The sequence below is a fragment of the Erinaceus europaeus genome, chromosome 17, assembly GCF_950295315.1.
Source record: "Erinaceus europaeus chromosome 17, mEriEur2.1, whole genome shotgun sequence".
Lineage (NCBI taxonomy): Eukaryota > Metazoa > Chordata > Mammalia > Eulipotyphla > Erinaceidae > Erinaceus > Erinaceus europaeus.
Window position 1 is genome coordinate 58,310,788 of NC_080178.1, and position 13,893 is coordinate 58,324,680.

The window sequence follows — 13,893 nt, forward strand, 5'->3', positions numbered from 1 at the left end:
CTAATAAGACAACAAGAAAGAAGTCCCTGCCCACACACTTCAGTCCAAAAACACTCAGCAACCATGTAGCCCCTGTACTATGCATTTGTCTTTCTTTTGTGGACACTATGACTTCTAAACAACCTCCATGTGAGGCATGGAGCACTACTTATGGCATAAATGTACTGATATGGGGTCAGTGAGGCTAAAGCTGCTACTACAACTCAACTAGTGAGTGTCCCTTGAGATCAGCTGCTTTCTCTACAATGACATGGGAAGAAACACATAATAACCATCTCCCTGTCACAAAGAGGAAAACATGTTCAAAGTGTCTTATTGACTGCTGGCCCACTACTGAAAAACTGAACACAGTCTATATGAAGCAAGACTTTGGCCTGGCATCGTAATCTATCTCCTTGATACTATAGAGTCATGATAATAACAATTGTTATTACTAAATAACTAGCAAGAACTTACAGCTCACTATCCACCAGGTCCTATTAGATCATTAAAATAAGCATTAAAATGACTCTCTATAGATAAGAATACTAAAACACAGAGAGGTTAAGAAACAGCTAACCAGCCAGAAATGGCAGAGCTGGGATTCAGATTCCACTGCATTTTGTAAGCATTACACTACACATGCTCAACTTTTAAGTTATATTAGAGGCATGGTAATACAGTGCCTCAATATTCCTGTAGTCCCATGCTTAATGTTAAACAATTTTTTAAAAGTTCACATGTGGTTTTTATGTTTCTAAATGTACTAGTTGTAGGTATTTATTTATTTATTTTAATGAGAGAGAGAGAAAGAGAGAGACACCAGAGCACTGCACAGCTCTGGCTTATGGTGATGCTGGGGACTGAACTTGAGCCCACCAAGCCTCAGGCAGGAAAGCCTTTGCATAACCATTATGCTGAAAGCATTTTTTGTGGTAATACAAAATCATAAATACTTACATTATCTAATAGTGAAAAGAAAATAATAAAACAGAGTAAGTGGACTCAACTAAGTAAAATTCAGGAAATGGAGACACTCATTTCACTTTCTATTCCTAGGACGAAGGTAAACAGGGTAAACTTAAGAAGAGCATTACAAGTCCATTTTAATAATTCTGGCTTTAGAAGTCATATAAGTCACAAGGAGAGTAGAACATCCCAAAATTATCAGCTCCACACTAAATACTTGGGTTCTGCCCTTTGACCCAACCTATGCCAAAGAAAGATAACAATAATGATGTGTTTAAAAGCTTGAAAAGTTCCCTACCTATAATGATAAGCATTTGAATAAGAGAAAGAAGGGGGTGGGCAGAGAAAATTCTTAAGAGGAAAGAAAGATAGTTTTGGAAAAAAAAAAAAAAGACCAATCTCCCCTCAGAGAGTATGGTCCATCCACATTAGAGAAAGGATTAAGCACACACATTCAGCTTTTCTAACAGATTTTCTTTCTCTAAGCCTTGAATACGCCTCTCACACTCACTTGGATAATCACATTAGTTTTGTCAGTAAAAGCTCCCTTTTATAAAAAGTACCTAAACCGCTTAAACCACCCAGAGAGGTCGCATACATTAGTCACTAAAAAGACAAACGGAAGAGGTTTTCCATCTTATGTCTTATTATTTCACTATATCTATCTGCATGCTCAGAAAGTGAAGCCAAAAGAAGTGGAACGATAGCAACTAAAAGACAGTTCTGAAAGAAAATGACTCACCAGTATCCTTAAAAGCTGTTCTTTAAATTAAGATAAATAAGTAAATAAATATATATATTCTTTAAACTGGAAAAAAAAAGGGGGGAAGGGAAGGGCTTGAGTTCCTTATGCTGACCAAGCAGCCAAATGACAGAAAAGTTTGCTATTTCCCTTTTTTTTTTTTTTTGGTTTTATTTTAACTTTTATTTATAAAATGGATTCTATTTCCCTTTTTTCTCTTCCGTGTGTTCTATCAGCCAAGCTCATAATTATTTCTGCATGAAAGTTGCAGCTTCTCTTAACAGTAAACAAAGGCAAATGGAGTGTAAGTGTGCAAAATCCAAAGGTAAACTAGAAAGGAGAACACTTGACAAGGAAAATGGCATTTGATTGCTGCCTGTGAATACTTCAGATATATGAAAGGTCCTGTCATAAGTAGGAATTACCATCTTTTCTTTTTATCATAATAATTCAACTGTTACATATTATGTCAGTATTCTAAGACTGAGTTACAGACTCAGTAAAGGATGGCTGTTTGTCAGCCCTTTAAAAAGGAGGAAGTGTATCTGAGGAAGGAGGAGTCCAGGCTAAATGGAACTATCCAAGTGAAAGAGCAATCCCCAGCTGGGTTGTGTTCCAGGGATTAGTAGGTTGGGAGAACACAGAGGGGGTCAAGAAAGGAGAAACAGAATGAACGGTAAGAGAAAGTGATCTGAAGCTAAAAGTTTGGGAGGAAGAAACAAATTTGAAAAATTCTACAGTCTGAGAGGAGGTATGGAATTGTAGCCCTGAGACAACAATCTTGTAAAAACAGCATTTCCTCAATAAAAATGTATGCGGATTAAAATAGTTGGAGATAGATGTAGGGAACAGAAGATTCTCAAACAATAGGGGGAGAGACAGAAAATTGCTTTAAGTGGGACATGGGCAGGAAATAGAATGATAAAGTAATTAACACTTTAATATAGTATGACAGGATAAAGTGAGTAATAAATAAATTAAGAAAATGACAAGAACCAAACCTGGATAATAAAGAGTAAAAGGTGGTTTTTGAGGCAAAGACACAAAATCATCTTGCCTTAAAAATAATCTTTGGAATAGCATGTATTCCTCTTCCCTGCATCAACAGCAAAGTCACATTAGTACATGAGGAAAAAAACAAACAAACAAACAGGGGAGTCCGGTGGTAGCAGGTGGACATAAGGATCCGGGTTCGAGCCCCCAACTCCTCGCCTACAGGGGAGTCACTTCACAGGCAGTGAAGCAGGTCTGCAAGTGTCTGTCTTTCTCTCCCCCTTTCTGTCTTCCCCTCCTCTCTCCATTTCTCTCTGTCCTATCAACAACAACAATAATAACTACAACAACAATAAAAAACAAGGGCAACAAAAGGGAAAATAAATAAATATATATATAAAAAAAAAAAAACCCAGACATTTCATGGCAAGAGACAAAAGTCAGCATTCACGTGGTGGGACACAGGAAGACACACTCTAACAGCAAAGTACAACCTCTATCCAACAGCTAAGTGCAATCAGAAAAGACCTGCAAGGTAGTGGACTCAAATCACATGAGCAGGGGTCAGACTGAACCAAAATTCTGGCACCCATCCTATTTCTCTAACACACAGTAGCATGCCAGAGTGCATCAGGACATCATGCTGGAATTCAGTTTTCATAGTAATAGACCCTGGAGACTATTTTCTGGCTCACAGCTTGTCAGAGCCTGTGCATAGAGTAGTCACCGCCTAACCTGAAGCCCCAGCCAACATGTCAGATATTAACCCCTACCATAGCAAACTAATGACTGTTGAAGACATAACCTTGAGCTTCTGGTTGATATTCTGATTCAAATACTGACTCCTGAGCTCAGGTCTAAATACCATCAAACATAAGAAGGTTAAAAAAAAAAAAAGCAGGGAGTTGGGCTGTAGCGCAGCGGGTTAAGCGCAGGTGGCGCAAAGCACAAGGACTGGCATAAGGATCCCGGTTCGAACCCCGGCTCCCCACTGCAGGGGAGTCGCTTCACAGGCGGTGAAGTAGGTCTGCAGGTGTCTATCTTTCTCTCCTCCTCTCTGTCTTCCCCTCCTCTCTCCATTTCTCTCTGTCCTATCCAACAACGACAACAACAACAATAACTACAACAATAAAACAACAAGGGCAACAAAAGGGAATAAATAAATAAATAATAAATAATAAAAAAAAAAAAGCGGGAGCTGGGTGGTGGTGCACCTGGTTGAGCTCAAGGACTGGGGTTCGAGCCCCCAGTCCCCACCTGCAGGAGGAAAGCTTTATGAGTGATGAAGCAGAGCTGCAGGTGTCTCTCTCCCTATCACCCCCCTTGATTTCTGGCTGTCTTTATCCAATAAATAAATATAATAATAAAATTAAAAAAAAATAACTTTAACAGAATTCTTCAGAATAGACACCAAAATTGAACTGTTTAGTACTTCAGAATATAAACAAATGAACAATAAAAAAGTGGTATTACTATGCTGGCTTTTATTCTTATAAATAAATCATGGGTCCACAAACTATAACCTCCAAACCAAATCTTCCCATTGCTTCTTTTTTTTTAAATTTTTTAATATTTATTTATTCTCCCTTTTGTTGCCCTTGTTGTTTTTAATTGTTGTATTTATTATTGTTGTTATTGATGTCATCATTGTTAGATAGGACAGAGAGAAATGGAGAGAGGAGGGGAAGACAGAGAGGGGGAGAGAAAGATAGATACCTGCAGACCTGCTTCACCGCCTGTGGGGAGCTGCAGGTGGGGAGCTGGGGGCTCGAACTGGGATCCTTATGCCAGTCCTTGTGCTTGGCGCCACCTGCGCTTAACCCACTGTGCTACCGCCCAACTCCCCCCATTGCTTCTTTTATAAAGTATCATTGGAATAGTCATTTTCACTCATGTATGAATCATTTATGACTATTTTCAATTACCATATGAAGTACTAAGTAGATGACAGGAATTGAATGGATCACAAGGCCTCAAATATTGACTTTCTATCTTTTGTAAAGTTTAATAACCTCTCTTCTAAATAAAAGGGGTCCCATATGTTTTTATCATCTAACATCTCTTTTCTCCTCAGGATGGACAAATGTACACACATATACATAGAATACAGAATTAATCTAATAGTTACCACACAGTGGCTAGTAATCCACACACTTGTTAAACCAAGTTTCTTAATCCAGTTCAATTTGGTAGAATCAAGTTCTAATTACATTTCTATCACCTCTTAGTTGAACTTAAATTCATTCTCCATAAAACTGGGATATATTTTTTTAAGAAAGTATTTTTATGAAGATTAAATGAGAGTGCATATGAACGTGTTTTATAAAGAGTAAAATAAGATGGAAGAATAAGGCATTTAATACCACATTTGTGAAGATTAATTGGTTAGATTCAGGCTTTTTTTACTATTTTATTATTATCACCAGGGTTATCACTGGGATTCACTGCCTACATGATGACACCACTACTCCCAGTGACCTTTTATTCCTTCTTTATTTCTTCTTTCCTTTCTTTTCTTTTAACAAAGGGTAAAACAGAGGTAGGCCAAGGAAGAGAAAGAGAAAAGAGTAACACCTGCAGCATTGGGCCCACTCCCATGAGGCCTCCCCCCTGCAAGTCTTTCTGTTTTTTGCTTGCTTGCTTGCTTTACTATTTTAATTCATATCTTCATTTCATGAAAAATATTTGTTCTTTTAAATAACTTTGTATCACCAAAATTCAATTTAATCAATCTACTTTACCTATGACCTACTGTGTACGAGACACCCACAAACCATTACATTTTTCAAATGTTAAAAAAAAAACTCTAATAGCAAATGACCATATCCGATTTGGATTACAAAAGCTTTACCAAGGGGTGCACTTAATAGTCTAATGGGACAAAAAAAAAAAAAAAAAAAAAGTAGTAGTTTAAAGGGACAGTTAAATTCAAAGTGATTCTATAAGTTGATTCTCATATTACCAATTCTACTTCTATTCCCAATACTCAATTCAGCTGGAGATTTAGTTACACTCCCTATGTCACCACACTGACCAGGCTTTGTTCTTAAAACTAAGAATGATCTTTACAAAGAGATGTTTAAAAAAAATAAATAAACCCGGGATTCGGGCGGTAGCACAGCAGGTTAAGCGCGCGTGGTGCAAAGTGCAAGGACCGGTGTAAGGATCCTGGTTCGAGCCCCCGGCTCCCCACCTGCAGGGGAGTCATTTCACAGGTGAAGCAGGTCTGCAGGTGTCTGTCTTTCACTCCCCCTCTCTGTCTTCCCCTCCTCTCTCCATTTCTCTCTGTCCTATCCAACTATGATGACATTAAAAACTACAACAACAATAAAAAGACAAGGGCAACAAAAGGGAAAATAAATAAATAAAAGAAAGTAAATTAAAAAAATAATAAACCATAGAATTCTGGCATAAAAGGTACCTATGGACATCTAATATTTGACAAAGGGGCTCAGACTACTAAATGGGGGAAAGCAGAGTCTCTTCAACAAATGGTGTTGGAAACAATGGGTTGAAACATGCAGAAGAATGAAAATGAACCACTGTATTTCACCAAATACAAAAGTAAATTCCAAGTGGATCAAGGACTTGGATGTTAGACCACAAACTATCAGATACTTAGAAGAAAATATTGGCAGAACTCTTTTCTGCATAAATTTTAAAGACATCTTCAATGAAACGAATCCAATTACAAAGAAGACTAAGGCAAGTATAAACCTATGGGACTACATCAAATTAAAAAGCTTCTTCACAGCAAAAGAAACCACTACCCAAACCAAGAGACCCCTCACAGAATGGGAGAAGATCTTTACATGCCATATATCAGACAAGAGACTAATAACCAAGATATATAAAGAGCTTGCCAAACTCAACAACAAGACAACAAAAACCCCATCCAAAAATGGGGGGAGGACTTGGACAGAATATTCACCACAGAAGAGATCCAAAAGGCCGAGAAATATGTGAAAAAATGCTCCAAGTCTTTGACTGTCAGAGAAATACAAATCAAGACAACAACAAGATACCACTTCACTCCTGTGAGAATGTCATACATCAGAAAAGGTAACAGCAGCAAATGCTGGAGAGGGTGTGGGGTCAAAGGAACCCTCCTGCACTGCTGGTTCAACAAATTGGTCCAACCTCTGTGGAGAACAGTCTGGAGAACTCTCAGAAGGCTAGAAATGGACCTACCCTATGACCCTGCAATTCCTCTCCTGGGGATATATCCTAAGGAACCCAACATATCCATCCAAAAAGATCTGTGTACACATATGTTCTTGGCAGCACAATTTGTAATAGCCAAAACCTGGAAGCAACCCAGGTGTCCAACAACAGATGAGCGGCTGAGCAAGTTGTGGTATATATACACAATGGAATACTACTCAGCTGTAAAAAATGGTGACTTCACCGTTTTCAGCCGATCCTGGATGGACCTTGAAAAAATCATGTTGAGTGAAATAAGTCAGAAACAAAAGGATGAATATGGGATGATCTCACTCTCAGGCAGAAGTTGAAAAACAAGATCAGAAAAGAAAACACAAGTAGAACCTGAAATGGAATTGGTGTATCGCACCAAAGTAAAAGACTCTGGGGTGAGAGGGTGGGCAGAATACAGGTCCAAGAAGGATTCAGAGGACCTAGTGGGGGTTGTATTGTTATATGGGAAACTGGGGAATGTTATGCATGTGCAAACTATTGTATTTACTGTTGAATGTAAAACATTAATTCCCCAATAATAAAAAAAAAATTTTTTTAAAGAAGGAAGGGTAGAAGTAGCAGTAGCAATAGTAGTGAGGGAAAAAAAGGGAACAAATGGCCTCTGATAGCAGTAGATTTGTTGTACAGGCACTGACCCACAGTGATAACCCTGGTGGAGAAAAAAAAAAGAAAATATTGACATTTTTCAAAATATTTTCACTTGCAATATTTTATTCGATCTTCAGCAAATAAATCCTATCTATCATTTTCTCCTTCTCCAGCAAAGACATGAGGACTCAGAACACCTTGCTCACACAAGTCATAGTAAATCTGGATCAAACCCTCACCTTCAAGATCCCAGTTAGTATTGTTTCTGTTCCATCTTACAGCATAAGATCACCCATTTATGATGTGCTGACTGACACATAGCACAGTATCTGACATGACTTTCAAAGAATATATAAGTTGTGTTTGTACAGTGTACAACACAGGACTGAACACACAAAAATTATTCCAACTGGAATAGTAACAACAGGTCTTACTTCTAAATCGTGCAATGTGTAATCAGTGCATTTTACCTCCATTTTCAAATTTTACAAAATGATGTTCAGATAAGTTTGGTAATATGTACAAAGCTGAGTACCCAGAAAGTGAGGAAAACCAGAGCTCTAGCCCAGGTCTGACTAATTCCAGAGCTCCTGCACCACTAGAACTTTCTCTAATGTTAAAAATCCAAGAATAAGCACACACACAAAAGTGAAGGGTACATTATTAAAATTGGTGAAGGGTTATCCCTGGTACCTTGATTGGCCAAGCAGGCAAAGGCTGTAAAAAATCAGACTCATAAGGGTAGTCCACCATTGCCAGATTTATCCAGGTTTCAGTCATCCATTCTTTTAGGTGCTGTAAATCCTGTGGAGTTTTTAATGGACTGCATAAGCGAAGGTTATCAGACAGCCAGTTTAAGCCAGTACCTGAGAATAGAATCATACTGTTGAAATCTAAAAATAGTAAAATCTAAAAACTCAATAAAAGTCTGCCTGTATAATGTATTCTTCCCCTATAGCTTAGAAAGCTCAATCTCCAAGAGCGGCTTCTCAACATTTAATATACTTTTACAACAGCTGAGTAATTCCATGATAGATAAATCACCTGTCCTCAAGGAGTTTATGAGAACTATATTCTGAAGTATTTCTCCTTTACAGATATTAAAACAAACAGAATACTATTGAACAGTTGCAGCTTGGATAAACATGGCAAATACAGCATTGAACAAATGACTGCTGGAAATACAAGATACATATAATTCTAATTACAGGGCGGGGTAGATAACAATGGTTATGCAAAGAGATTCTCAGGCCTGAGGCTCCCAAGTCTCAGGTTCAGTCCCACATACCACCATAAATCAGAGTAAAGAAACAAAGAAAAGCCACATAATTCCAATTACTGAAAAATTCATGAGCAAGCAAAATTAATCTATGGTTCTAGAAGCGAGAATAGTAGTTGCTGGGAGATGTACCCTGGGGGAGGGTATAAGGGGGTTTCTGAAAACATCTTAAATGATTTAATTATCTATTTAACTTTGTGAGCAAGAGAACAGAGTCCCATTCATACAGGTATATGCAGTGTTGAAGATCAGACCTGGGCCATCAGGCATGTCAATCCTGGGCTCTACCATGGAGTTATCTCTCCCCTGCTCTAAAAGGATTTTTTTTTTCCTGGATGTGAATTTTTAAAAAATTTTTCTATTGGGGGATTAATGGTTTATAGTCAACAGTAAAATACAACAGTTTGTACATGAGTAATACTTCCCAATTTTCAACATAACAATTCAACCCCCACTAGGTCCTCCTCTGCCATCATGTTCCAGGACCTGGACCCTCCATACCACCCCAGAGTCTTTTACTTTGGTGCAATACACCAACTTAAAAGGATTTCTTGATCTGCAAAGCTAACCACAATATATAGACTGACTAGCAAAAATTTAGCAAGTTACGTATTTTGCTTTGTGTACTTTGCTATGCTAACTTAAATGTGTGTGCTGTACTTAAACAAAAAGTTTACTGAAAACAGTCCAAGTGTTAAATGTGAAAATTTAAAGGTGAAAAACCTATGATTATTTTCTTGTATTTAAAGCTTACCTGTACTTCCATAGTGATTAATAACATCCCAGGACTTCCGAATGCTGTCTGAACAATTTGGGCCACTTTTCCTAAAATCTGTAGTTACAATATTCATGAATCCATCACATGGAACCATATCCTCAAACTGCCAGATGGGAGCAGAGGCTGCAAGAGCTCTGAAAAAAAAAGAGCTTAAAGAACTAAATTTGCTGAGTTTTATTTCTTCTTTTCTCCTCTCTTGAAACTAATATTGAACAAAAAAAAAAAAACAAATGTTGAGATGATATTGAACAACACTGAGAAATAATTGAAATAACAAGAAAAAATAACTATGACCAAGATAGAAACTAAAAACAACAGAAATGAAATATATTTTTCCCTAAACAAAACTCTAAGTTTTCCTTGACAATCAGTAAGAGGTATTTACCCAACCACCATGTGGGGATATTTCATCCTGAACCAAGCTGCAAGCATGCCACCATAGGAGCCTCCTATGGCAATAACAGGTTGATTTCTAGTTCCTGGGATTGCTTTCCTCAAGTGCTTAATTAACTCTGCAAAATCAGCCAAAGCTTGTTCTGATGTCAGGAAATTCAAGTGTTTGGGATCCTAGGGAAAAATAACAAAGAACACACATGAAATGTGTATTCTGTAGAAATGTGTACAGAATAGCAGCTTAGGCAAGCACAAGTCCAGAAAGAAGACACAGCCAGATAAGCTCTTCTCTAAACAGAATTCTTAGGCAATTGAGTTAAGATAGCCAGTCAAGGCAATAGCAATGATGATTTAAATGACTCGTGCAAAATAAATAAATAAATAAATAAATAAATAAATAAATAAATGGTTTAAGTTTTGGGGAAGAGCACCAGACATTTGCAATCAAATATAATCTCCATTAAATATTATAGATCAGACTTTTGAGACTATAGAAACTACAGAAGTAAACTGTAATGACCCAGGAGCTGGCACAGTAGATAAAATAGTATACCCTCAATCATGATATACCACGTTCAGTTTCTGGTATAGCATGTGTTGGAGTGATGCTCTGGTTTTCTCTCTATATTGTGAACAAATAAATAAATCTTTAGAAGGTAGGGGTAGATAGCATAATGTTATGCAAAGAGACTCTCATGCCTGAGGCTCCAAAGTCCCAGGTTCAAAACCCTGCACCACTATAAGCCAGAGCTGAGCAGCACACTGGTTAAACAAACAAACAAACAAAAGAGTAATAAATCTTTAGAAGAAGGAGGAGAAGGAGGAGAAGGAGGAGAAGCAGGAGAAACTAACATTTAGCCAGTATATGGTATATAGTACTCATCTTGCTGTATAATTTTATTATAAACGTGGACACATTAAAAATGACTAACCTCAACTCAGGGACTGAAAAAACTGTTAACATATATAAAATGGTTAAAACAACAAGAAAAAATATTGGAGACTCGAACCAGGACAAGAGTCCAGCTAAAACTCCTCCAGAGGGTGAAGCACAAAACAACGAGTTCAACATCCAAACATTAGCTAAGGAAATAATAATAGGAGTGAGTAAAGAATTTGAAAAAATTGTAATCAGAAATGCAGGAAGAACAAATGAGAAAATGGAAGAAAATTCTAATTATCTCATGGTTATTAGAGAGCTGAAAGCTGAAATTGCTGAGCTAAGAAGGCAACTAGCTGAACAAGCTAAAACAGTATCAGAGCAAGGCAACAAAATAGATGAACTCCAGAAAGCAGTAGAGGGCAGAGAGAATAGAATCTATGAGGCTGAAAACAGAATTAGCAAGACTGAGGATGAATTAGAGACAACTAAAAAAGAAGTAAGAGATCTCAAAAAGAGATTAAGAGATGCTGAAAACAACAACAGAGTCCTATGGGATGACTTCAAAAGAAACAATATACGCATTATTGGCTTACCAGAGGAAGAAAGAGAAGGAGAGGAAGAAAGCATTCTCCAGGCCATAATAGCTGAAAATTTCTCTAGTCTAGACAACACCAAAGACATAAAGATTCAAGAAGCCCAGAGGGTCCCAAACAGAATTAACCAAGACCTAAAGACACCAAGACATGTCATACTTAGATTGGAAAGGAATAAGGATAAAGAAAGGATCCTCAAGGCTGCAAGAGAAAAACAAAGAGTCACCTACAAAGGAAAACCCATAAGATTAGCAGCAGACTTCTCCATACAAACACTACAGGCCAGAAGAGAATGGCAAGATATCTATCGAGTGCTCAATGAGAAAGGCTTTCAGCCAAGAATACTATATCCTGCTAGACTGTCATTCAGACTACATGGAAGCATCAAAACCTTCTCAGACAAGCAACAGTTGAAGGAAGCAACCATCACCAAGCCTGCCCTGAAAGAAGTTCTGAAAGGTCTCCTATAAACAGACCACCACAAATAGGACATATATCAAAACACTCTAAAACTCTACAAGAATGGCGTTAAAATATCTTCAATCTTTGATGTCAACAAATGTCAATGGCCTGAATTCACCTATTAAAAGACACAGAGTAGGAAGATCAGAAAACACAACCCAACAATATGTTGTCTACAGGAAACTCACCTAACTCAACAAGACAAACACAGACTTAAAGTGAAAGGATGGAAAACTATCATACAAGCCAATGGCCCACAAAAAAGGGCAGGAACAGCTATTCTCATATCTGACATGATAGACTTTAAAATAGATAAGATTAAAAAAGATAGGAATGGACACTACTTAATGCTCAGAGGATCAGTCAATCAAGAGGACTTAACAAATATTAATATCTATGCACCCAATGAGAAGCCATCTAAATACATCAAACTTCTACTGAAAGAGCTACAGCAATATATTAAATGGACCTACCCTATGACCCTGCAATTCCTCTCCTGGGGATATATCCTAAGGAACCCAACATATCCATCCAAAAAGATCTGTGTACACATATGTTCTTGGCAGCACAATTTGTAATAGCCAAAACTTGGAAGCAACCCAGGTGTCCAACAACAGATGAGTGGCTGAGCAAGTTGTGGTATATATACACAATGGAATACTACTCAGCTGTAAAAAAATGGTGACTTCACCGTTTTCAGCCGATCTTGGATGGACCTTGAAAAAATCATGTTGAGTGAAATAAGTCAGAAAGTGAAGGATGAATATGGGATGATCTCACTCTCAGGCCGAAGTTGAAAAACAAGATTAGAGAAGAAAACACAAGTCGAACCTGAAATGGAATTCGAGTATTACACCAAAGTAAAAGACTCTGGGGTAGGTGGGTGGGTGGGGAGAATAAAAAAAAAAAAAAAAGACTAACCTATAGGCAGAGGTGAATTAAATTCTTTGGGGGAAATGCAGTAAGAATCATCGGTAAAACACAGTTTCCTCCTTCCTCATCAGAAAGAAAAGGAAGAGGAGACCAGACGATAGATAGCAGGTTAAGTACATATGGCACAAAGCGCAAGGACCAGCCTAAGGATCCTGGTTCAATAGCTTCACAAGCGGTGAAGCAGGTCTGCAGGTATCTATCTTTCTCTCCCCCCTCTGTCTTCCTGTCCTCTCTCCATTTCTCTCTCTATCCAACAACAACAACAGCAATAATAATAACAACAACGATAAACAACAAGGGCAAGAAAAAGGAAAAAATAGCCTCCAGGAGCAAAGGATTCATAATGCAGGCACTGAGCCCCAGCAATAACCCTGGAAGCAAAAAAAAAAGAAAAGAAAGAAAGAAAGAAAGAAAGAAAGAAAGAAAGAAAGAAAGAAAGAAAGACATATTAAGGGAGCATAAGCTCCCAGTTTTGATCCCCAGCATAGCACATGCCAGTATGATACTTTGGTTCCCCTCTCTCGCTTTCTTTCTCATTAATAAATAAATCATTTAAAAAAGTTAATAGACAAATTCAAACACAAACAAACCCTTAGTCTATGACTGCAGATCTGAGGTTACCAAAGGGGAGCGTGAAGGGGTTGGCTTGGTGGAAGGGACCCAGCGGTCTGTGCTGGAGGAATAATGGAGGGGACCCAGCGGTCTGTGATGGAGGGATAATGACACTTCGATGAAGGGCAAGGCATGGAAACACATTCTGAATAATTATGAACTTGTATCCTAAATCATAAAGAATTTTATAGAAAGTTACTTCAATTAAAAAAAAAGTGATGTAATAATACAAAGAAATGGATTTGAGGAGAGAGTATAATGCTCTTGCAAAAAGACTCATGCTGGAGGCTCCGAGGTTTGAAGCCCCAGCACCACCATAAGCCAAAGCTAAGGAATGCTCTGGGTCCTCTCTCTCTCTCTCTCATTAAAGCAAACAAATAAATAAATAATGCAAATAAATAAATGTCCTTTATATAGTTGGAACTCTAAGTCATATAAAGTCTATAGAAAAACCTTTGTCTCCTAAATTAA

General features: G+C 37.8%; 1 protein-coding gene across 1 annotated transcript in view; it reads right to left on the bottom strand.

Moving 5' to 3' along the window:
- The window catches only part of PRCP (prolylcarboxypeptidase), a 104,288-nt gene that overhangs the window by 21,694 nt on the left and 68,701 nt on the right, over positions 1–13,893 (bottom strand). Inside the window, exons 4-6 of the mRNA XM_007537109.3 lie at positions 9,932–10,113; positions 9,523–9,680; positions 8,183–8,355 (exon numbers count right to left, since the gene is read on the bottom strand). Of these exons, the coding sequence (XP_007537171.2) occupies positions 8,183–8,355; positions 9,523–9,680; positions 9,932–10,113 (513 nt within the window). The remainder of the gene's footprint in view (positions 1–8,182; positions 8,356–9,522; positions 9,681–9,931; positions 10,114–13,893) is intronic.